Genomic DNA, 25,990 nt, shown 5'->3' with positions numbered 1-25,990 from the left:
AAGATTTTCTAGTACTAGGCCTCCTTGCCTCCAAAATGACATCCAACACTTGTTTACTGAGGGATGGTAATACAGAGATTATGTGATTAGCCAGGCTGCCAGGTTCAGGGTTTAAAGCTAAGGGTGCAGAATGTGGCTCTCCTGCTGTGACAGCTGAGTAGGGGTCTGAGGCAGGTGCCATGGGGCTAGCAGTGACGCACTGCACAAGAGGGGGTTACCCAGTGTTGGCGTGGCCAGTCTGGTGCAATCAGTATCATCCTTGGTTTGTCATGTTTGATCTTTAGTAGTACCTTGGAGAGGAGAGGCAGAGGAAGAAAGGCATAAACTGATAGATTTTTCCAGCTGAAGGACAGAGCATCCACTTTCCAAGCTTGTTTGTGGGGAATCCTTGTGCAGAATTTGTCCAATTGGGTAGTTCTGGGGGAAAGCAAACAGGTCTATATCTGGGCTCCCCCATTTGTTTATCAACATGTTGAAAGTCTTTGGCTCCAGTTTCCACTCGTGTGGGTCCATGAGATTTCTGCTTATATCGTCTGCCAGTGTATTCAGTTTTCCTGGAAGGAATTGAGCCTGTAGATGCACTTGGTTGCTCAAGGCTGTGTTCCACAGAGCCATGGCTATTCTGCAGAGGGGTAAGAATGGGTACCCCCCTGCTTGTTTATGTACCACAGAACAGTGGTGTTGCCCGTCTTTACCATTAATTGTCCTAGAAGAATGTAGTCCTTGAAGGCTGCCAGAGCATTCTGCACAGCTAACATTTCTTTTTGATTAGTGAAAACACAAACTACCGATCCCAGCCAGCACTTGAATCCCACAAAATTCAAAATGCAAACCACATAGAAGACCCAGAAGGATCCAGGGACAGCAAGGAATTCCAGTATAATTCTTTCCTTTAATATAAAACGACAGGTACATAAGCGCTTTCGTAGCAAAGCTACTTCATCAGATGTATGCTAAAACAGACAGAACCATTTATATAATCAATTCAGTAGATCATGACTATTTACAATTACTACTAAAAGGTATATTACATCCATAAGGAACTATGTCCAAAAATAGTAACATTTCACATACAACTAAGTAAGAAACACAAATACATTATATACAAAAACATTATATTTAAAACATAAAAGTAAAGTAAGACATTCCAAAAAATAAATGTTCATTAAAACTATTATAAAATTCATGAATACATATATTATTTCTTCAAACTTCTGGCTCTAAGCCTTGGTTTGATAGGTACCCTATCATTCAGGCCATGCCCAAAGTCTCCTCTTAACCTGATTATCCATTTGGATTCCAACTGCTCTGTTAAATTATAAACTATATAGGAAACCATGTTACTGTAACCAATTTCTACATAGAAATAGTATGATTCCAACTCATGTGTTTAAAAGTGTTGTCAATAGTCAGGTATTTAGGGCATCTAGACTTAGTGTCAAAAAATGATGACTTTATCCAGCAAACTCAATATTTAAAGAAAGCTTTTACTGTTAGGGGTTACGCTGAGAATTATGTTAGTGAAAGTGTTAGAACTGTCACGAAACTAAGAAGTGACAGAGCTAAACCTTACTTTGAATTGATTATATAAATGGTTCTGTCTGTGTTTTAGCATACATCTGATGAAGTAGCTTTGCTATGAAAGCACTTACGTACCTGTTGTTTTATATTAATGGAAATAATTATACTTGCATTCCTTGCTGTCCTTGGATCCTTCTGTGTCTTCTATTTATTTTTGATTGATATGCAGGTGCATTTGACTTGGGTTCCATTTGCCCTGAATGCACTCCCCTGTCAGGTGACCCCCCCCTGCACAGTCTGATGCATCTGTTAGGGTTTGGGCGGCAGGGGGTAGAGTGAATGGTAGTCCCTTGTTTTGGTGGCAGGCCTCTGCCCACCAAAGGAATTCTAACCGTAGGCAAGGTATGATAGGAATCATTGCTTCTAGATCCTGAGAATGTTGACACCATAGGCTTATTAGATACCATTGTAGTTTCCTCATATGCAGTCTTGCATATGGAATTAGTGAAATGTAGGAGGCCATGAACCCCAAGGCTTGTAGTATTTGCCTTGCAGATAAGCAGGGTTTTTGAGGCCACTAGTTTGAAGTAAGTTATCAAATGAATTTGTTTCTCTGGCGTGAGGTAAGCCATCTGGGAAGTTGTGTTCAAGCTTGCTCCCAGGAATGTAATTTGTTGACAGGGTACCAGTTGTGATTTCTTTTCATTTATGGTGTACCCCAGACAAGTTAGCACCTTTTGTACAAATGTCAAATGATTCAAAAGTATGTCCTGGCTTTCTGCCTGAATTAGACAATCGTCCAGGTATGGGTATATTTGGATATTTCTTTGCCTGCAAAATGCAATGACTGGAGCTAGGCACTTTGTGAATACCCTGGGCACAGTAGATAAGCCAAAGAGCAGTGCAGAGAACTGATAGTGCATGTAGCCTGCTTTGAAGCGTAGGTATCTTCTGCAAGATTCACTGATTGGGATGTTCTGGTAGGCTACTTTTAAATCCAGTGTTGCCAACCAGGCATCTTTGCCTAGCATAGGAAGCAATTGGTGAAGAGTTAGCATCTTGAATTTTGGAATCACCAAAAGGTGTTTAAGATAGAAAGGTCCAGGATAGGATGCCATGAGTTGTCTTTTCTGGGTACCAGGAAAAGCATTGAGTAAAAACATTGTCCCTTTTCCTCTTCTGGTACAGTTTGAATAGCCTTCATGCTTAAGAGATACAGTACTTGCTTTTGAGCCTCTGTCTACTGATTTGGGGGTAGATCTGGCCAACCGTTTGGGGTTGGTAACATGTGGAAGTGAAATCTGTATCCTTGGGGAAACTATATTTAAAACCCATTTGCCCTGGGTAATGAGTTCCCAGTTTTTTGCCTGCAGAGCAATCTTTCCCCCTAAAGGAGCAGTCAGTTGAGAAGTACTTGGAAGTTTTAAAGTTAAGTCATTGAGACAGTTTACCACAGGGAGGAGTCTTACTACTCCCTGATTTGGAAGTGGGAGCCCCCCTACTGCTTAGTCTTGTGTGTAACCTGGGACTGAAGCCTGGGTGTTCTGCTGGTTCTGGGTTTGGACTGAGAAGGCCTGGAAGAGGTAGGAAAGGACCAATTCTTAGAGGGCTAATGTCTACTAAATCTTGGAGGCTGTACTTGTAGGAAATCTTTAACAGTTTGCATAGATTTAGCTTTTTCCACCATCTTTTTAAGAACTTCTTCCGCTTTGTTGCCAAACAGGCGGTCCTGATTTAAGGGTGCATCCAGCAATTTAGCTTTAATATGATCTGTCAAGGAATGCTCCTTAAGCCAAGCATGCCTTCTAAGTACAGACCCAGTGACAGCAGCGCTGCAAGATGCCTCTAGTGAATCAAAACCACATAGGTTCATAGGTAGGTACTAGAAAACCTGATGGATATTACAGGGTTCCTGACTCTCACAAGTTCCTTTTTAAAAATCCTACTGCGGATCCCGAGACCATTTCACAGGGACCCAAGGGCATTAAGACACTACTACTTCCAAAAATCCTACCCCCTCTGATAGAGACTCCAGTGCTGATGCAGAGGATTCTGAAACATTGCAAAGTATGTTTTCCAACTTGTTCAGCAAAATGCATTAAATCCTGTAAATCCTTATTTTCAGCACAGTCAGGATTCAACATCACTTTCTGTTTAAGCAATTCAATAATATGCTGCTGATGCTTTAACATATGAAACTGGCAATTTAAGGCCCTAATGGCCAAAGTTGTAGATGTGTATACCTTCTTACCCCATCTATCCAGCGTCCTGGAGTCCCTAATGTTCATCTTGCTTCATTCTTTACTGATGGGTTTGGAGCCGATCCCTTGGCTCCGATACAGCCAATTGCAAAGCTTGAGGTCTTCAAATAGCTCGAGGCTAAGTCCCTATCCCATGATGCACCTGGAATAACCTCAGATCTTGTTTGCTGCGTATAATACCATATGTCATGGTTTCACTCCCAAGAAAAAGGTATAAAAGGATTGAGTAACCAAGATGGCTCCAGCATCTCGGTCATCTAACAGCCCAGGAGGGGGTAGGAGGGAGGGACGTAAGAATAAACACGAGATGAACAACTCACATGGAACGCTATGGTAACTACATAACTTCTTTATGTGAAGTTGTTCAATCTCGACGTTCATTCTTTACGGATGGGTAGTGTTCCAAGCACCATCAACCTCGGGTGGCTAACGAGAGTATATTTCTCAGGACCGTGGATACAAAGGAGGTCCCTGGAGGCCTTGTAAACTTTGTAGTGAGTGATAAAAGTATGAGGTTTTGACCAAGTGGCTGCTGCACAAATGTTATCGATGGGAAGTCTGGCAGAAAAAGCAGATGTAGAAACTGCTCTGGTTGAGTGAGCTTTAACCTTATGTTGCAAAGGCATATTAGTAGCTGAATAGGCAAAGGTGATACAATCAGATAATCATTTAGACAGAGTTGTTTTAGCCACTGGTCTACCCTTCCTGGAGTCCAAAAATGAAACAAAAAGCTGGTCTGATTTTCCGAAATCTTTTGTTCTATCCAAATAAAATCTGAGCTGTCTATGAACATCAAGTTTGCGCAGCATATACTCTAAATTGTTCAAATGGTCAGGGAAGAAGACTGGCAAATCAATAATTTGGTTGAGATTGGTTTCAGTGCAAACTTTGGGCAAAAATGAGGGGCTTGTTCTAAGTGAGACTGTCAACATGGAATATCAAATAGGGAGGCTTGATGGATAAAGCCTGAAGCTCTGACACTCTGAAGGCAGACATAATAGCTACCAGAAAGATGGTCTTCCATGACAAGAATTTGAGGTCACAAGAGGAAGCTGGTTCAAATGGTGGAAGAATTATCTGGAAAAGCATAACATTTAGATTCAATGGAGAATAGGGAGATTTCACAGGTTGTCTAATACGTAAAGTCCCTTTGAGAAAAGCTTTGGATAACTTGTGAGACATGATATTCAACCCTTCAAATCCAAGATGAAAATTAGAAATAGCAGCCAATTGAACACGAACTGTTGCTGCTGCATCTCCTTTGTTAAAAATCATACTCAAGAACTCTAAAATGGAGGCCATAGGGGCTTGGTAAGGATCAATATTATTTTTAGAGGCCCATATAGAAAATTTTTTCCATTTGCTAAGATATAGCTTCTTAGTAGAAGATTTATGAGAAGATAAAATGATCTGTTTTGTCTCATTGGAGAGGTTATGGAACCTGGCTATGACGGGAATTGCAGCAGTCAAGCTGTCAGCTTCAGGGACTGTAGAGAGGGATGAAGATCCCCTGAAGAGTGCGTCAGAAGGTCTGGAACTGGGTTCAGAATCCAAGGGTCCTCCAAAAGATGAAGTCGAAGGAAGGGGAACCAAATCGGATGAGGCCAAAGAGGGGCTATTAGAATGATGGTCCTTCCCAGGGTTTTTGCTTTTTGTAGAAACTTGGGTATCAACAGGACTGGTGGAAATGCACAGAGGAGACACGGAGGCCAATCGTGTACAAGTGTGTCCCTTGGGGCTTCTCCCAGAGGGGGAATCAGGGCAAAGTAGCTTCTGCATTCCGTGCTCATGTGACTGGCAAAAAGGTCGCAGCAAGGCTGGCCCCACCTGCGGAATATCCTGACTGCTATTTCTTTCTTGGGGGACCACTCATGGGGCAACAAGATTGCCCTGCTCAGTTTGTCTGCTATCACATTGGATTTCCCCTGATTGTGCGTTGCCAACAAAAAGCGCTGGGTGGAAACAGCCCACTGTCAAACTCTGAGAGCCCCGTGACAAAGGGGGTAAGACCTGGTTCCTCCTTGTTTGTTCAAATACCAGACCACCATGGAAGAGTGTCCTGTAAGTACTGCAATGTCAACAGTACTGCTCTCATCTCCAGGACATTGATATGCAGATGTGTCTCTTGATCAGTCCATGTGCCTTGGGCAGTTTTCCCTGAAAATGCCCCACCCTATCAGGGAAGCGTCCTTTGTGATCATTATAGTGAGAGTCATGGGGAGCTCGTGGTAAGACCATTGAGTGAACAACAGCCATTGTAGTATCCGCATGTGCATACGAGCTAGTGGAATAGCCAAAATTGCTGTTGCCATCATGCCTAATAATTTCAGAACTTCTGATGCTGGTGCTCTGTCTTTTAATATCAGAAAGCTGATGAAGAAGAAATACTCTTTCTATTGGAAGCCTTAGTGTGGTGGTGGTGTCCAACTCTGTCCCGATAAAAACGATATGCTGCGATGGTGACAAGGCAGATTTTTCTGAGTTGATTGTAATGCCTGGTTAATTGCAGAGTGACAGAGTGGACTCCCTGGCTTGAATGAGTTGATGCCTGGTGCTGGCGGAAAGGAGCCAAATAGGTACGGAAACACCTGGAATCCTAGATGCCTCAGGTGAGCCTTGACCACTGCCATGCATTTGGTGAACACTCTGGGGGCTGTAGGGCAGGGCTTGAAACTGGTAATGATTGGCTCCCAGACAGAAGTGCAGATGAGCCCTGGATGACCTGGCCATTTTTATGTGTTAGTACGCATCCTTGAGAACTATTGAGCACATCCAATTGTCTTTCCCTAAGAAGGGGAGTGTAGACAGAAGCATGACCATCCGGAACTTCTCTTTCTTTACATATTTGTTCAGTCTGCTGAGGTCCAATATGGGTCTCCAGTCCCCCGTCTTCTTTGGAACCAAAAAGAATCCAGAGTAAGTTCCGGATCCTGTCTGGTCTGCTGGGACTGGTTGGATAACTGTTTCTGATAGCAATGTTTGGACCTCTACTGTTGCCTGTTCCCTGTAACTGGGTGGAACGTCTGGGATTTTTCTTATGAGTGGAGGGGCTGTGGTAAATGGGATGAAGTATCCTCTGGAAATGATGCTTTGTACCCAGCTGTCTTTTATTTTGAGCCAGGCATCTGGATAGAAAGATAAGCGACCCCCAACTGCCTCCAGAGCAGAACAGTTGGGCCACTTTTCAGGAGCGCTGATAGGGCTTCCCAGAGAAGTGATCTCTGCTGCCCTGAAGTTGCAGACCCCCTCTGCCACGAAGCAGTGTCTTCATTATTGCCCCCTCCTCTGCCTCTGGAGGGAGGTTCACCACGTGTGTCCTTGGGCTTTTCGGACCACATTTATCCTCCCCTTTGACCTTTAGGATAGGGACGGGTAGGGGTGGAAAAATGGACCCAGACGGCAGACAGAGTCTTTCCATCCTGTTCACACCTGATTAAGGTTTCCTTCACTTTAGGCCCGAAAAGGGATGAGCCATGAAAGGGAGTGTTCACAAAGGATGACTTGAAGGGCTCCGCGAAGGAACACTAGCGCATCCAGGAGCGTCTCCTTTCAAGAGCAACTCCTGTACCCACTGCCATACCCATTCCATCAGCTGCATAAGAAATGAGGAGCATGGATGAGTTGACTATAGAATTGAGGGTAGCAAGCTGGGCGGCAACTTTGTCGGAAGCTCCTGCAGCTACTGTACCCTGAACAGCATCTCCTAGCTCCTTAAGGAGATCTCTTTGTAACCTGGTAAAATGGGTTAAATAGTTGAGAGAACGAAGAGCAAGGGTCGCGGAACTAAACATGTGCTTCCCATATCTATCCATATCCCTGTTACGGGGATGGATAGACGAGGAAGTCTCAGACATTTCCTTTTTGGTGGCTGCCGCCACCACCATGGCATCAACTGGAACACCTTTTGTTAGAAAAGGTTTGTTAAGGGGGGCAGAGATTAATTTATTAGGTCTCCTAGGGACAGGCTCCATAGTATCTGGAGACTCCCACGCCCTTCGTGAGACCAACTGCATCAGCTTACTGAAAGGCAGAGACATCCAAGAAGTGGAGGGCTGAGACCTGAAAGCCTTCAGGAGAACTGACTCATCCCTCAGTAGGGCTTCTGGACTGCCAGTCACCCCTCTGCCTAAGGATTTCAAGTATCTCAGCAAATGAGATATCCTCAGAGGGGGACCCTTCTGATGCATCTAAGTCAGTATCTGATGTTAGAGACTCCTGTGGGGAGTCTAGATGTTTCATCTTACACAATCGCTTCCTGGGAACCTCATCACTGGGAGCTTCTGCTGAGGTCTCAGAAGAGCAGGGGCCAACAATGGGGCTTCCTGAGGCTCTGGGACTCTACGCTTGGTCAGGATGTGCAAGGCAGAAGCAGACACAGGCACTTTAGGGAGGAAGGCAGACCAGAGGTTGAGGATGTCTTAGGAGACATGACTCTCCTCATGGCATCGAATGCACCTCTGCACTGATGCGAGGGAACCGACGGATCAGAAGAAACCATTGACACCCCTAGCACTGGGACAGTGGACTCTGAGCCCGAGATAGGAGCCGAGTTCATCCAAGCTGAAGCCCCAAGAGGCAGAGTCGGAACCAACAAGTCGGTCCGACTATCCTCCCCGGTCCCGACCAGAGAGTGTCGGCTCCTAGAGTCCTCGATCGGCACCGAGGATGTCAGAGTACACAGAGCCAAAGACAATGGAGCAGGCATTGGCTCCGAGGGTTCCACTAACATCAAGTCTGACTCCTCTGGCTCCAAAGGACGAGCATGGCTCGAAGGAGGAATAGTTTGAGCTGGTGCAAGGGTCTTCGGCTCCGAAGCCATTTGGGTTGAAGCCGATAACATTTTTGCCAAGGCCAGTGCCAATAACAGCTTCTGCACCACACGATCCACATCCAGATCTGACAGGCTGATAGAGAACTGACAGCAGCACACCGAAGGTGGTACCGACTGAAGTAATGGACTCTTAGGAGCTTCGGACACCGGTTCCAATACTGGGGACCGGCTCCAGGAAAAGATTGTCAGTTCCAATGGCAGTGGAGCCAAAGTCAAGGATTTTTTAGATTTGTTAGAGTCCGAAGTCTTAGAAGACTTTGAGGACTTGCTGGATCCATCTTGGTCACTCAAAGCTTCTTGAAACAAAGGCTTCAACAACCCTCTGTCGATAAGTTTTCTCTTCCTTTCCTGAAGAACCCTTGAGGAAAAGGAATGACAAATAGCACAGCTGTCCTGCAAATGCAGATCTCCTAGACAGTATACACAATTCACATGGCCGTCTGTGACGGACATATTTTGGCCATACTTTGGGCACTTTTTGAAGCCAGACTTGGGGTGCTTCTCTTGGTCAGCCATAGTAATCTCAGGAAAATTATTGTCACCACAAAAAAACCACAACAGTAATTATTCACACAAGCCTTAAATAAAAACAGGCTAAATCACACACACACACACACACACACACACACACACACACACACACGCACAGTACTAGCAAAAATGAGAAAGCACACAATAAGAAATTCCCAGCAGACTATACAATAAAAGAAGACAGCTGCTGAGAGACAACAACCTTATCTAAAATTGTCTAAGGAATAATATGTGACAAAGATACTGTAAACTACAACTTCAACAGTAATAAACAACTAAGCCCTATCTAAAAAAATCCTTAAGGCTAAACAGACTACACAGCAAATGACTATAACTATCTAAGTAATAAGTAGAATTTGTGACAAAAGGTCACTGAATAAGCACACTAATATTTAGAAGACTGTTAAACTAGGCATAAAACAAGAGGCCAACTAGAAATTTTTAAAGCACACTAGATGGGAAGGAATATAAAGAAGGTAAACACACCAAAATGCTATAAGAGCTTTATAAACTATTCTAAACTACCCTAAAACTATCTAACTAGCAAAAAATGTTTAAGTAATGAAAAACAGTTTTACTGGCCCGAGCGAATGCAGAACCTCCAATCTATTGCAGCGGCAAACTACATCTGAGGTAATTCCAGGTGCATCATGGGATAGGGACTTGACTTAGAGCTATTTCAAGACCTTAAGCTTTGCAATTGGTCGTATTTGACCCAAGGGATTGGCTCCAAACCCATCAGTAAAGAATGAACGTCAAGATTGAACAACTTCACATCACTAATAATGTTGTGCGGGATACTGCTGATATTAAGGTGTTGTTGTGTATTTGGAAAGGGGTACAGGGATTATGAGATTTACTGGGGAGAAAGAGCATCAATTTGGTTTTGGAGGGATTCAGCAAGTGATGTGAATCAGACAGCCATGACTTGACGGATAAGGATGACTTTTGGGTTATACTAAGCTGGGTGAGGAAAGGAGCTGCACAGATTAGAGCAGAGTCGTCCGCATATTGGACCAAAGAGGCTATTGAGATTGAAGACTGTAGTCAGTTAGTGAATGCACTGAAAGGAAGGGGGCCAAGTTTAGAACCTTGAGGAACACCTAGGGTGAAAGTAAAAGTAAGGAGAGTTCCTGTTGCCACTTGACAGCTTGCTGACAGCTGGATAGGTAGTTGTGGAACCAGGCTAGTGCAGAGGAGCTGAGTTTTAGAGATGCAAGCTTATTAAGGAGTTTCTGGTGAGAAACTGTGTCACAGACTTTAGAGAGATCTAAGAAGACAGAGGAAACAGATTGTCTTGTTATTTCTGTAGTGGTTAATGGTGTTAGTAAAGCTTAGGATTGTAGTTGTGGTGCTATGGTGAGGGTGGAACTCGTGTTTATTAAGAGGTTATTGGATAACGGTTAATTTAAGAGCTGCATGTGGATGCATTTTTAAAGAATTTTGGAAGGTGGGTAGGACAGCAATGGGGCTGTAGTTACAGAAACCAGTGGAGTTACTTCCACTTTGTGTAAAGGAAGAATGTGGAATATTTTCCAGCTTGTGGGGGATATGCTGTTCTGAGATGGAACGGTTAATTAAGATAGCTACAGAACAGGCAATAGCTGAGGCAGCTATTTTTAAGAATTCGGTAGGTAAGTTATAAGCTGCAAGGGTTGTAGGTTTTAGTTTGGCGAGGAGTTTTTTTATGCTGGATGTCTGGACAGGGTGGAAGGAAAAGGAGTCAGTGGAATTGCTAAACAGAGTAGGTATGGATGGAGGGGTACAGTTATGCGAGTTGGTGAGTGAGAGCAGAGAGTTTACAAAGAAGGTACTGAATTGGGTGGTAATGCCGTCAGTGGTTAAGGATGTAGAGGGTTGTAAGGCAGGATGTGTTGGCAGGTTGGAAAAGGTTTTTTGTTATTAAGGTCCAATATGTCTTAGGGTTGTCGTAATTCTGTTGTTGCATGGTAGTAAAGTAGGCTTTTTTCTCAAGCTTGAGTTGGGATTTGGCTTTGTTGCAAAGTTGTTTGTAAAGACTGAGATTGGCTAGATTGTTGGTGAAATGCCAGAGAGACCAGGCTTTGTCTCTATGTTTTAGTAAATTTTTTGTTTCATTAGATAGCCATGGAGTGTAGTGAGACTTTATTCTAGTAGTCCTGCATGAAGCTAATGCGTTTAAAGTTGGGATGAAGGTGTTATTAAAGTAGCTGACAGCAGCGTCAAGGGGAAGGGTTTTAATTGGTGACCAGTCACCGAGATGAAAGACAGACAGGAAGGTTTGAGTACTGAAGTTCTTTTTCTTTCGAATTAGGCAGAAGCAGTAGTCTGGTGGGATTAATATGAGTAAGAAAGTGGGTCACTGATAAAATCAGGGAGGCAGCCTGATTGGAAGGCAACGGAGGGTTTGTTGGTGAGTATCCAATCAAGTACTGATTCCCTTTTAGTGGCTCTGTCTATTCTAGAAGGAGTTCTAACCAAATTTAACCCCTACATAATTCAGTGTTTGGATTTGAAACCGTGTACTCTATTGAATAATGCAGTTCACCAAACTTCAGCTGCATGTGGAAATCTTACTTTCTCTAAGGTGCAACAGAGTTTGTTATAATAAAGAAAGAGTAAAGAAAACACATCCCTCTGCCAGACAAGGGGTACACAGATGATAGTGATGGCTGTGCTCCAACATTACAAAAAAAAAACCTCCACAAAAAATGGAAAATATGCATGAATGCCATTTTAGACAATTTCACAATTATGTCCTTTACAACAGCAAATTACATCATCTTTGTTTGTGTCTTTCGGCTTTTCCCGGTTAGGGGTCGTCACAGCGGAACTCCGGTCCGCTGATGATTGGCAGTAGAGTTTTACGTACTGGCTTGCCGGGCCTAACGCACAACCTTCAACGAAGGAACGCCCATTCACGCATGTCGCTACACAGAAGACGCTCTGCGAATCGAACGGGCAACGTCTAACTGTGAGGCGACAACGCTACCGCAGCACCACCACTTTCTGTGATGCAGCAAAATAAAGTTAAGATTGGTTAATAATTTCTCAAAGCAGGAGCTTTCTAGTAACAGTACAAATGAGACAGCTGACAAAGGAACTTAGAAAATGCTCAAGTTCCCCAATGAAAATTAGCCCCCCCCCTACTCACACACACAAAAAACAGTTACTTTCTGCGAAACCAAGGGGGTATCCAACAACTCAGACCCTGTTAAACCCTAACAGACAAAAAAATCCTTTGGCAAAAATAGTCACAGCAAACTTGGGATAATGTCTCACAAGGACTAAGAAAAACCACCAAACTACTTTTATTCAGTAAACAATCTAAAAAGCGCCTCAAAGATAAAGATAAATCTAAAAATAAAAATAGGCATACAAATGCCCATTACTTATTGTTTCAGACTAAATCAACATTTGACTATATTAAGGAATTCATCCTAACCAAATTTACCTCCTACATAATTAGTGACACCAACTAAGATTACTTATTTGCATTTACTGTAAATATGTATACAGTCTTCTGCAAAACAAAGTCAAAATGAATGCTTGAATAATAGAATACAAATCAAAATACATTTCTTGTTCTTAGGAATGTACAACTTTCTTTGATACTTTTACAACATATATGATGCTAAGAAAGATATGCACATCTCCATTTCATGCAGTTAAACCAAATATTTATTTCAATGTTTGGCCAGACAAAATGACAAGCACTTTCAGTGTTACCTTGACTCAGTTATAAAAGGAAAACTAAACTCAAATGTTCACTTCAGCGCACACAAAATGTCTGCATGCCTTTAGTCAGTGCTGAACACACCCAAGCAGTTCTGTTGGTGAGTTCAAGAAATTAAAATAGTTGGCAGCTGTTTTATAAACAGTCCCAGTCAATACCTTGCAAGCATAATAATTCTGAAATACTCAAATGGAGATGTGATGTTGTCTTTATTCAGCTAAGAAATTAAGTTTTCTTGGACCAGTATCAACACTTATTTCTTCTCTAATCCAAGTGCCTTTCTCTCTGAAGCTCTGTTTTCTAACTACATAATAGGGACCTTTTCCCGCTAAACTCTTATTCTGCTTCCCAGGCTACACAAAACGTAGAAGTTCCCAATATCATGTTTTAATCACTCTTAGCAAGCTGTGCACACAGCACTTAAGAACTCTCTCAAGGAAAAAAATCTCTTAAATTTCAGTCACAGCAGGGACTCCTGCACTTGACTGCAGTCATGCTGACAGAGAACTCAGGCTTCAAACTTCTAACAGTCATTCAGTACTTTACACATTTAACATCTGTGCGTGTGTGTGTTCCATCTGGGTTGACCTTTTACTGCCTGGATATTTAACAGAGCTAACTACTCATAATCACCCCTACTTCCAGTGTAGCAGCTCCAAATAGAGCTGCATCATTACACTCACCCAAGATGAGATGCAGGGGAAATTACGCTGAATAACAGCATCATTCAAAATATCAGAGTTGTCTGGTCCATTGCACTGGACAGGTCTACGAAGGCCTCCATCTTTATTTTGCATCTACCTTACTTGTACCAAAAACCTTCCTCTGTTTACCTCAGCACCAAGGTAAACAACCACTCCTTATTAATTGCATGGTACTCGGTTCACCACTCCAACATATATACTTGTTCGCTCATGTAAGAGCCTCTTTTCATGTTGATGGAAATGTAGCTATCCAAACATTCATTATAACATCATAGCAGAATCACCAATATTCTGAGAGCACCTCTGTGAATCCACAAATCTGGACTACTTCACACCATCATAATCCACAGGCCAGAATGCAGTGTGTACCAAGAACATGGACTTTATGCCATATAATCCCTACAGGTTCTGGCTCAGTTTGTTTTTTCCTAGGAAAAGGCAGAAAGTGCAAAGGATTAAGGTAATGAGCAGATTCCAGTGGTCCAGGGCTTGATTCACCCATTCTCCAGTGACAGATTTGGCAGTTAGTGCAGAGGACTAAAGCTAGAACTCTTATCAACCTACTTCCTGTAGTACAGGCATTGATTCCCACAACCTTCACTTACCTACTGTGTGATCCTGAGCAAGTCACTTAATTCGACAGTGCTTTGAGGCAATTAGGAATTTTGGCTAGGTGCTTTACTGGATTCCTGGACTGCTTGTCCAGTAACTACATATGAACCTGTGTCTTTTTCATGTAATTGCTGCTCACACTTTTCTTCACTTTTCCTTTCTATCCATGATTATAAGCACCATACGTTAAAGATCAAATTCAAAGATAAAAATATACCCTGTAAAACAGTCTGCCAATGCAGGATCTGCATTCCAGTTACAGAATGTATCAAAAACATCTTTAGTTTAATAATTGAAAATAGACATGTTTGGTTTCTGTGTGCTTCCTGTATGCAACTCGAGTGTGCATTCTGGCAATCATATCTTTATGGGATTGTACTAGTCATAAATAATGTCTTGTGAGGTTCACAGAAGTTTAATAAGTTCACTGAAGACACACAAAAGACATCATGATAAAAGTAATGCACAATAAACAACATAATGAATAATGTTATTATTCATTAAATGTTCCTGGTCAGGGTGTCTTTGTCCATTTTCATTTTCCCTTCATGTGTACAATATTGTCTAAATCTCCCTTACCAAAAGCACTGATAACACCTGCTTCAAATGTGTTTGCTTTAAGTTAAAAGGGGACAGGGAGTTCTAAAATTCTATTTATTTTTGAAGTGTTTTTTATTGAAGCAAAAAGTCTTGAAAAAGTGATGTTAGTTCAAACAAGAGGAGAAAAATTAAGATCAGCTTGCCAAACATTAGTATCTACATGTAAGCTAAAAGTTGAAAGTATATGTTCAAAAGAGCTATCATTTATAACATGTGGGAGTAATAGCTTTTTATTATAATGGCTACTTTATAAATACTAGCATGCAAACAGTAGTGAATTATATTAATATGTATAGGGCATAAACAGCAATGTTATAGCAGCACATTTTGATGAAAACAAGCATGTGAATTTGACAAAGAATGGATTTCAAGGTGGACAGTAAGCAGAATTTCGGGAACAAAGGAAAAGTTTTATAAATACTGATTGCTAGAGGGGCTCTAATAGTGACAGAACAAAAAAAAAATGAAAATAATGCCAAGTGTATGGTGGTAAGGGGGTACTGGAAGATGAGGCGGACTACTCCAGCATGTACTTTATATTCCACCTAAACTACTAGTATGCAGCTTAAGCGAATTTTGGGATAATTAATGAGCTTTTAGCAGGCAATATTATTTCTGGATGGAGATTCGATCCTGATTTGCAATAATAAAAAGTATTGGGGACCTAAAGGGGAAAATAAAAAAGGTAGATTTCCAAAGAACTATATGAGAATATTTGGTATGCAAGGTATGGACTCAGTAGCAAACTCACACCGAATTAACATATTATTTCCCAACGTACAATAACTGGGGTAGACTGGATATAAATTATATTTCAATCAAAATAAAGGAAAGATACTGCAGCAAACCACATTTCGAAATACAGCAGGAACAATAAGTAAAAAACGAACAGAAACGTTCACAATTTAATAAAAATGAAAAATAGTGCAAACAGCAAAGGTTTTGCGTTTCCCCTTCCTCAGTGCTTATAAGCACTGAGGAAGGGGAAATCAGAAAGCTTTGCTGTTTGCACTACTTTTCTTGTTTTTATTAAATTGTGAATGTCTCTACTGTCAATTTTTTAATTATAAATTATATTTCAGAGGAGCGTGTGTGTACAAAACTGTCCAAACCGCACTGCCAAAAACAGTGGTAATACCAGTTTCAAACGTGTTTTATCTACAAGCCTTGAGATATATCCAATAACAATTTCAGATCATACACCAATAAAAACTAAGATAAAGATGCAGGGTAAAAAGAAAGAAGTAGTGTCACCAAAGACAGAGTACATCAAAATATAAAACTCCAAAAACAAATGGTTCTGCCACCAATTCCACTTAAAAACACTTGAAACTTGAAAACGTTAATAAAATATATGATAAGATAAAATAAAATAAACACACTGGCTCATAAACCGGATAAGCGCTTTCGGTATAATACCTTTTCAAATCCCAAATGTTTTGCCAGTGAAACTTCCTCTTATATACCTTCATTTCCTAGTGTTCACTCACTTAGATGCATTTAGTAACCATAGCAGCATACACGCCCTTTTAATTATGTCATTTTGAGTGCTGAAGAGCTTTCCCTTTTAGTGCAGGTTTTAAAGGGACAAATGCATTCAGACCTGGTGACTGATCTGATTGCAAATTCATTATCCACTTCATCTCTTCAATTTCTGTTCGGTTTACTAAATCCCCACCTCTTGGTGCTTCATGAAGCTTAGTTAGTGCCATGAACTTGAAAGAATGACTGTCTAATATGCATATAAAGTGCATTGCTGTTAACTTTTTTCTTATATCAGATAAGTGCTTTAGGATACGTTCCTTGAGCATTCGATTAGTTTTCCCTAAGTAGTATGCCTTGCAATGACTGCAGGTTGCTACATAGATAATGTTCTTACTCCGACTGAGTATAGAACAACTATCTGAGCAGGGTGAAGAAAATATATCCATTTTGAATAAGAATTTTGGATATACAGAATGCCACTAAACCCAAAGATGGGGTGGTACATTTACCGCTTTACCAGCAGCTTCCTTTTTTGTTGCAGAACAACACCCCGAGGGAAGTATGACCCCAGAGCAGAGAGAGGAAGAAACAGAGGTTTCAGGAATAAATGATTCCCTTGTATTCAATATATTGAGTACTGTATTAACAAGAGATCAGGCTCGACTATTAGAGAAAGTAATGAGCTTCATACCCTCCTTGCATTCACCAATGAGTGAATTTATCCTAGATCTAAAATATTTTGGGAGAACTGTGACTAAGACATTTCTTTGGCAATATAAGCAATGAGGAATCTCCAACAAGAACTGGACATAGGAAACAAAGTACGTTTGTCCCTGTATGTCATCCGGCTGTAGATGCCTTTGTGCGATTATGTGAAAATGAAGTGGCTGAATATAGACATCAAAAGGGAAGTAAACATTTCCACAACTTAACTCTAAATGAGAAGAGAGTACTATTTAAACTACAGAATATGAAGGACCATCATGATTAAACAAGCTGACAAAGGAGGGGCAGTTATAGTTATGGATATGTTGTTTTATGATACCAAAATAAAGGAGACTATAGGAGGATTGATAAAAGAGAATTGAACACCATTATACATAGTGTACAAGACACTTTATGACAAGCTCATGAATAGATCGATAAGCAAAGAGCTGTTTGATTTTTTGAAGTATGTCATCCTACTATACCTAGCATCAATGGAATGCCTAAGGTGCATAAGAATCTACATGACCCTCTGATGCGACCAGTCGTTTCAGGAAAAGGATGGATAACTGAATCCCTTTCTATTTCTATAGAAGGGGCGTTAAAGAAATTGCTACCTCACGCACCTGCAGTGATCAAGGACTCGGCTGAGTTATGTAGACTTTACAAGAAACTGCAACAGATGAATACTTGTAAGAATTTATTATTGGTAACTATGGACGTGAACAGTTTGTTCACGTCCATACCCAATGATTTGGGGATCGAAGCAATCAGAGACTGGTGTGAAGCAAAAAGCAACCAATGATATCCATTTACTATGTAGTTTCTTGGAAATGGTCTTATATAACAATGTGTTTTTGTATGGTAGTACTTACTACTGGCAGAAGTCTGGGGTAGCGATGGGAACTCCATCCGCAAATAGTTATGCCAATCTGGTCCTGGCAAGATGGGAAGAGCTATGGAAAGTGGATATTAACAAAAATTGGAATAGAAACAGTTTTCTATAATCGATTTGTTGATGATGTCTTTCTCTTATGGGATGGCGATTTAACCTCCTTGGAATATTTTGTACAATTTTTGACCAACACAACTTCATTTTTGAAGTTTGAAGTGACATCTTCTAGTACGGTGATAGAATTCTTGGATGTTAAGTTAATGTTAGATGACACAGGAACCATCAATACTATAATGTATAGGAAACCTGTTTGGCGCAATCATTTACTACACAATACTAGCATGCAACCCAGGCATGTTCTTGACAACATAGTGACTAACCAACTAACTCGAGTGTCCAAGCTCTGCATGAGGGATGAGGATTATAGAGAGGAGCAAATTAAACTTATCAATGACTTTAATAAGAGCGGATACAAAGTCAAAGAGACACAGACCAATTAAGCAACTACCTTGGAATTACGCTCTCAGAGGGGATGACCCTATTTTTCGGACCAAGGTGAAACAGTTAAGATCAAGCAAAAGGAGGTAAAGTCCAACCTGAGATGCCAGTTGACATATAGTACTGACAATTTTGCTATTCATAATACAATCAGAAAATTATGGCCAGTGCTAACATCTGACAACAAAATTAGGGAAATAGTTGGAGATCAACCCAGCTTTTCTTTTCTTCTTCTTCTTTCGGCTGCTCCCGTTAGGGGTCGCCACAGCAGATCAACTGTTTCCATTTCTTCCTGTTCTCTGCATCTTGCTCTGTCACACCAACCATCTGCATGTCCTCGCTCAGCACATCCATAAACCTCATCTTAGGCCTCTCTCTTTTCCTGTTAGCTGGCAGCTTCATCCTTAGCATCTTTTTCCCAATATACTGTGCATCCCTCCTCAGCACATGTCCAAATCAACGTAATCTTGCCTCTCTGGCTTTGTCTCCAAACCTTCCTACCTGGGCTGAGCCTCTAATATACTTATTCCTAATCCTGTCCATCCTTGTCACACCCAGTGCAAAACGTAACATCTTGAACTCTGCCACGTCAAGTTCTGACTCCTGCCTTTTTGTCAGTGCCACTGTCTCCAACCCATATAACATAGCTGGTCTCACTACCCCCTTGAAGACCTTCCCTTTCACTCTTACTGGTACTAGTCTGTCGCAAATCACTCCTGACACTCCTCCACCCACTCCATCCTGCCTGTACTCTCTTCTTCAACTATCTTCCACACTCACCATTACTCTGAACTGTTGATCCCAAGTACTTAAACTCATCCACCTTCGCCACCTCTACTCCCTGCATCCTCACCATTCCTCTATCCTCCCTCTCATTCGCACACATATATTCTGTCTTAGTCCTGCTGACCTTCATTCCCCCAGGGTCTCCTCCACCTGTTCCCTACTCTCACTACAGATCACAATTGTCATCTGCAAACATCATAGTCCATGGGGACTCCTGTCTGATCTCATCTGTCAACCTGTCCATCACCACTGCAAATAAGAAAGGGCTCAGAGCTGATCCTTGATGTAATCCCACCTCCATGTTAAATGCATCCGTCACTCCCACCGTAGACCTCACCACTGTCACACTACCCTCATACATATCCTGTACCACTCTTACATACTTCTCTGACACTCCCGACTTCCTCATACAATACCACAACTCCTCTCTAGGCACCCTGTCATATGCTTTCTCTAAATCCACAAAGACACAATGCAACTCCTTCTGACCTTCTCTGTAGTTCTCCATCAACACTCTCAAGAACAGGAAAAACTTAAAAAGACTATTATGTTATAAAACAGAAACTGACGCTATTTCTGAAGACAGGAGTTTTCAGATGAACAGGAGAGTTGGTACATTCAGATGTGGACGTTGCAAGGCATGTTCTCATATAAACATCTCAAATACTTTTACACATCCCCTGACTAAGAGGAACTATAAAGTTTGAAGGATTTGCAAACCGTCAGGAGTAAGAACATTATATATGTGGCAACCTGCAGTCATTGCAAGTCATACTACATAGGGAAAACTAATCAAATGCTAAAGGAACGTATCCTAAAGCACTTATCTGACATAAGAAAAAAAGTTACCAGCAATGCACTTTATATGCATATTAGTATAAATGACAGTCATTCTTTCAAGTTCATGGCACTAACTAGGCTTCATGAAACACCAAGAGGTGGGGATTTAATAAACCGAACAGAAATTGAAGAGATGAAGTGGATAATGAGTTTGTAATCAGATCAGTCACCAGATCTGAATGCATTTGTCCCTTTAAAACCTGCACTAAAAGGGAAAGCTCTTCAGCACTCAAAATGACAATTAAAAGGGTGTGTATGCTGCTACAGTTACTAAATGTATCTAAGTGAGTGAACACTTGGAAATTAAGGTATTTAAGAGGAAGTTTCACTGGCAAACATTTAGGATTTGTAAAAGGTATTATACCGAAAGCGCTTATCCGGTTTATGAGCCAGTGTGTTTATTTTATTTTATCATCGCATATTTTATTAAAGTTTTCAAGTTTCAAGTGTTTTTTAAGTCGAATTGGTGGCAGAATCATTTGTTTTTGGAAAGATGCAGGGTAATGAAATAAAAATGAGACAATGATACGTATTACTCATTTGTTATAACAAAGGAATTTAAAGAACAGATAGTGAAAATGATTCAAGAGTTATTAGGGAAGACAGAAATTTCTTCAGAAGGGATAGCTAGTGAAGCTGGATAATCATCAACACCAGAGTTACGAAGGAAACTGAATGAACAAAAATACAAGAAATACGTGATCCTGCACTTATCTATTAAAACTCAGCAACAAAAAAGTCATTAATTGATGTTAATCAAATCAAATGTAGTGTATTCCATATCTTTTTCAGTCCAATTCAAAATTACTGTTAAAAGTAGGGTAATTTTTGGTGCACTATTTTAAGCCCAATTATCAGTGCTCGTATCGTTTTCTCTATTGTAAGTCACTGATTTTTCTTTTACTTTTATAATACATAGCACCCATGACTGTATTATTTTTTAAATAAAGGAATATGTAAAGAATTGTTTCTCTTTTGTTCACCGGGGGGATGGGGTGACACACCAGCAGAGTCAAGCATTCCAAATTTTTGACACCAAAGCCCAAAAGTATGCCATCACTGGTTTAGCATAATGCAGGCTGACACTGCAAGCAGTTCCTTTCATGTTACATCTTTGCTACCTAAATTCTTCTATGTAATCCATGATCACAATATCTCTATTTTCATGTACATGGTTTTGTTACCTTTTTTATCTATGAATGATTTACCTGAAACATTTTGCTGTAACTGTTTTGAATGCAACTCAGGCTAAGCCTGCAATTAGTTGTGCTATATTTGGCACTCTATTCTGGTAACCAAAGGGAAAACAAACTAAAATCTCTTCCACCTCCATCTATTTTAAATCTATATGCAGAAGTACAAAACATACCCTTCTTAGCATGTACATGTACCCTACACTGCTCACTACTACAAAAGAAGGCTAAGGAGTAGAAACCCCAAGTGAATGCCCAGGTGTGGAAGTATATGCCTGGAGTACTGACACTACAGAGAGACTTGAAAATGCACAAATGACATGAGGTAGGCCTGTTGTGGGTGGCCAAATGCCTGTTCTAAGGTTAGTAGACCTAGTGCTGGCAGAAGCATTCTATCAGGGTAACTACCTAACTAATAATGCCGGATTACCTTACTATTAAAAAGAGATAAAGCTCAAGCCTGTTACTGATCACTCTCCAGTCTTTACCTGCTGGACTTGAAATAAACATTAGTCCCTGCAAGACTAAAAATTAATTCTATCACTTTATATAATTCCCTGTCCTAAAAGAGTATGACTGGTCCTACCTACATCACCTTGGCCAAGATTTAGCTGCTGATCATTTTGATCACACATTTCTCTTCTCTATGGCCTCCACATGGTGCAGAAAATAAAAGAATATGCTCTGGATCACCCAACAAATAACAGGTGCCATGCAAGCACAACACCATTTCTGCCAATAATTCCAAGAAGAGAAGTCTTCCAAATTAATATTTGTTTAATAAAGAGCTCCAAAAACTAAGTTAAGCCCATGAGACATATCAGTAAAGAAAGATGTTTCCAAGTTCAGCAATTTACATACAATATCATTCTAAGCTGTTTTGGCAGTCAATCTGCAGGAAGCTCAACCCTTGAAAAATACTGAGTGTAAGCCTTCCTACCATGACCTCCTTTTTAATGCTGCTGTTAACTTTAATCAGTTTTTACCAATGCTGTTCCATTTCTAGATGCACCCTTGGGATGAGAGGTTATGGTCTTGCACTACCCACCCCCGATTAGCACTTAAAAGTTTTTCAATCACTTCCTCCCAGTTTCATTTGCAAACTTCCCAAAAAAGGTTTACCTTAAGCAGACAATCTCCCAACCGAATAAGTACAACTCGCACCTGGCACTGAAGCTACCCTGTTTCATTCCTTGTCAAACACACCTTTAAATCATCTCACGTCCCCCAGCTTTGGAAAAAGGAAATCCACAACTCCCATTCAAAAGGAGATTTGCTTTAGTTCTTATGATGCTTTTCATCCCCTTATCACCCATCGTCTCATGTTTAACCAAAATTATTGAGAAATGTACTCACTACTATAATACTCACTACATTTACTTATTTGTTTACTTAAATATTTAAACAAACTTGCTAACCAGGAGTAGGCACTGGTCCCAATGTACCACTTATAGGTCTTTTTCAAGGGGTACAAAAACAACATGCAACACTTATCAAATGTTGTTGGCACAATAGAGCAAGACAATGTACAAATTTTACAAATAACCTTGCAACATAAACATTTACAATACACAGAGTAGATGAAGTTGACAGGAAAGAAACAGAAATGCTTGGGTGGGAGGGTTAAGTGAAAAATACTGGTAAAATATGAGGAGTTAATAAATTAGCCTGATGGGTAGGTCAAAATCAACAGGTTCTTGTGAGATACTAGGTTTGATTATTTTGGTTTTTAATATGCAATTCTGAGTTGTAGTATCATGTTTGTTTACCTTCACTATATGCTTTTTCACATCTGAATGGAATGAGAGCTATGACTGAAAGTCATGTAAGCTGGGCAGTGATGCTTCTCCAAGTTTTGGTTCAATGACTAAGTATACAACTGATACAGTGGAGGCTGTTTTCAGGAACAGGAAACAGATAAGTGAAGGAAAACAATCTTAAGATGGTAGTTTGAAGGCCTTTCAGTAAGCTGGCTTGCAAGAAATGGGAAGGAGTTTAAGCTAAGGAATTTTAATAGTTGCAGTCCTAGCAAGCATGTAACTCATACCTCTCAACCTCTTAAGCACAAGAAATCTGTGCAAAACCTAAAATAATGCGGGGACAAAGGCCCAAAATAGAGACAAATTTTAAATGCTGCTCCTATAAACTTGGAAAGTTGGTAGAACAGGATTTGTATCAGTATAAAAGACAAGTCTGAAACTCAAACACTTGTTATTATTTATTGGATTCAGTCCTCAATGATTTATCAGAAAAACAAATTTTATGAGAAGCAATCCAAAAATAACAGGCAACAATCTTGACATTCAGCAAAAATCTGGACAGCTGACAGGTATGGTAGCAATGGTATAATATTTCAGGGGAAAGGCCCATGAGCCTGCAGAGTTGGTTGGATGAAGCTTAGAAGAGTGTCACATTTTTCTTGGACCCTCTAGAAATAAAGATTACACAGGGTCAGAAGACTACTCTACCCAGTAACATTACATCCTTCTCTTGACAAGAATTTTCCTTGCCCAGAAGTTTATTTATTGACTTCAGATCTTTTGTTTATATGGCACAAGAAAGTTAATTATTGACACTATATTCTCTCTAATCCATTCGGCCTTAACAGTTCAGCAGTATACATACAATGCTCTACTTCAGTTTCATGAACAGCTAAATAAAATAAACATTTATTTTCCTCGTTTCTTACTTATGGACTTCACAAAAACCTTAAACATAAGGCTTCATATCTTCTGCTTCAACCTTTATCCAAACATGTCCTCACTCAACATTCTAGCTTATGGTTTTGTAACCACCTGTCCCACAAATTCCAATCTGTAAAGCGGATAGATATACTACAGTCTAGACCTCCTAAATGTAGTGAAGTGCCTCACAAGACGACTTCTCCATCTGCTTCTCTTTACCATCTTCACAAATAAGAACTTCAGAGAGATAACAAAAAGAGAAAAGAAACCACGCCATTGCACAACACTGGTAATGAAAATGATTTAGCACTTTTCGTTTATTTCGATGAATAAACTTCTTCAGATCTGAAATTGTGTAATTATACCTGCAAAGACGATTGGTATGTTAAAACAGCAATGCATTGATTAAGTGCAAATCTAGAAAGTTTTTCTTATAAACTAGTTACATACGGACATCCAGCACATTTATCATCAGATGCTCTCCAGCCGCTACTGTGTGGGCAAAATATACCACATGCTGAGTAGTTTATAACAGAAACCATGACACACACAACACTCAACGGTATCTACAAGTTCTCAGGAGCAGAAATCATAGCCCACTTAGAAGCAGATAAACTTTTTTCAACAATGGTAATATATATTAAAACTCCAAATATTCAAGTATATATCACATGCTACACAGACCTGAAGCAATCACAATTATAAAATAATTTTAAACATTTTAAATCATAGAACACTACCTTTTGCGTGATGGTGAAGAAAGCTTTTCATGCATATGAATTCCATGACCTGGTGGACGTGATGGCTCATCTTCTACAATATCGCCCCAGGAAGTACTCTGGCGCCAAGATTCACGGGCTGCTCAAAACATATGAAAAGCCTTAATGACCAGCCAGTACTAACATTTTCAAATAAAGTGCAGAAAATTTTATCAAACACAACAGAAATCATAAAAGCCAATTTGTGATACAAATTCAATGTAACGTTAAGGGGCAAGGTACTAGGTAAACCTAGATAAAAAAAAATCCAAGGAGATTATTAAAGCATCTCAGGAAAAGACTATAAAGTAAAAATTCAAGTCTATACTTTTTACTGTTTCAAATTAATTTGGCAGAAAAAAATTTCCAACACTTAGATTCACAACACAAGTCCGACGTGCTGGTACACGGAGAGGAATAATTATCATGACTCATGAAAAACTCGTGGTCATGAGGTACAACATGTCCTGTCAATCACTAGAATGTGTGTAAAGAATACTGATCATGCTCAGTATACCAGACAGATTATACGGCACAGCAAGCTAACAGACAGTGTCAGAGGTGTAGTTAGCTATTCTTCACCAGCAATCTGGAGTATTAAAAAAAAAAAAAAAAAGCTCCTCTCTTCTTGAGGAGCAAAATTTCTTCTTTCCTTTTAAACTGTAATACATTTGGAACAAGCAGCTTCTGCAATCTATCATTTTATGCCACATGAACAGCGACAGCATTTCAGCTCTGCATACAAATGTAACACTAGCATCTGCATGCTGGTAATAAACTGTGTTGATTGCAAATACAATGAGGACTGATCAGGATCTGCTGACTGTGCTTCCCTAGCACTCTGTGCCTGGGGCGGTTGATCCCTTTGCCCCACCCTAACAGCAAGATGCAAGAGGGTGCACTAGACTGCAGATTGTGAGTTCCGTCAGCTGTGCATATCATAACACCCAAACACAAGTGCACAGGCATTGTCATGATATGTACAGGCTGCAGAGTAAGGAGCAGAAAGCATGGATATGCCAACAGAACATGGTGTGTGAAGGGGAACAAACATAGGATGCACAAAGAGGGGATGTAGGGGATTTGAATAGTCAGCAACATGCACATAAACACAGATTGTGTGTGTGTGTGTGTGTGTGTGTGTATATATATATATATATATATATATATATATATATACATACATACATGCACCCTTCTGGTGGAATTGTTACCCATGTCGGAAGTGGGGTTAAGGGTGGAGCTGCTGTCGACATGGAACTTTACGCAACAGTGGCACAGCCCTCAAAATATCACTGTGCATGCTCTGCAAGCTCTTGTGAAAGTTCCTTTATTTCCCAAATTTTTCGGGAAGGGGTTAAAAGTTAAAAT

The 25,990-nt window shown here is 40.4% G+C and overlaps 1 protein-coding gene across 1 annotated transcript in view; it reads right to left on the bottom strand.

The window, feature by feature from the left end:
* Positions 1-25,990, bottom strand: part of SCAPER (S-phase cyclin A associated protein in the ER) — a gene marked incomplete in the record, with an annotated part of 4,815,867 nt that overhangs the window by 3,149,485 nt on the left and 1,640,392 nt on the right. Inside the window, 1 exon segment of the mRNA XM_044077465.1 lies at positions 24,602-24,719. Coding sequence (XP_043933400.1) covers positions 24,602-24,719 — 118 coding nt within the window.

Source organism: Protopterus annectens, chromosome 7.part0 (genome assembly GCF_019279795.1).
Source record: "Protopterus annectens isolate FY-2018-M chromosome 7.part0, PAN1.0, whole genome shotgun sequence".
Classification (NCBI taxonomy): domain Eukaryota; kingdom Metazoa; phylum Chordata; order Ceratodontiformes; family Protopteridae; genus Protopterus; species Protopterus annectens.
The sequence above is the reverse complement of the archived record's forward strand: the minus strand, read 5'-3'. Positions and strand labels throughout refer to the sequence as shown.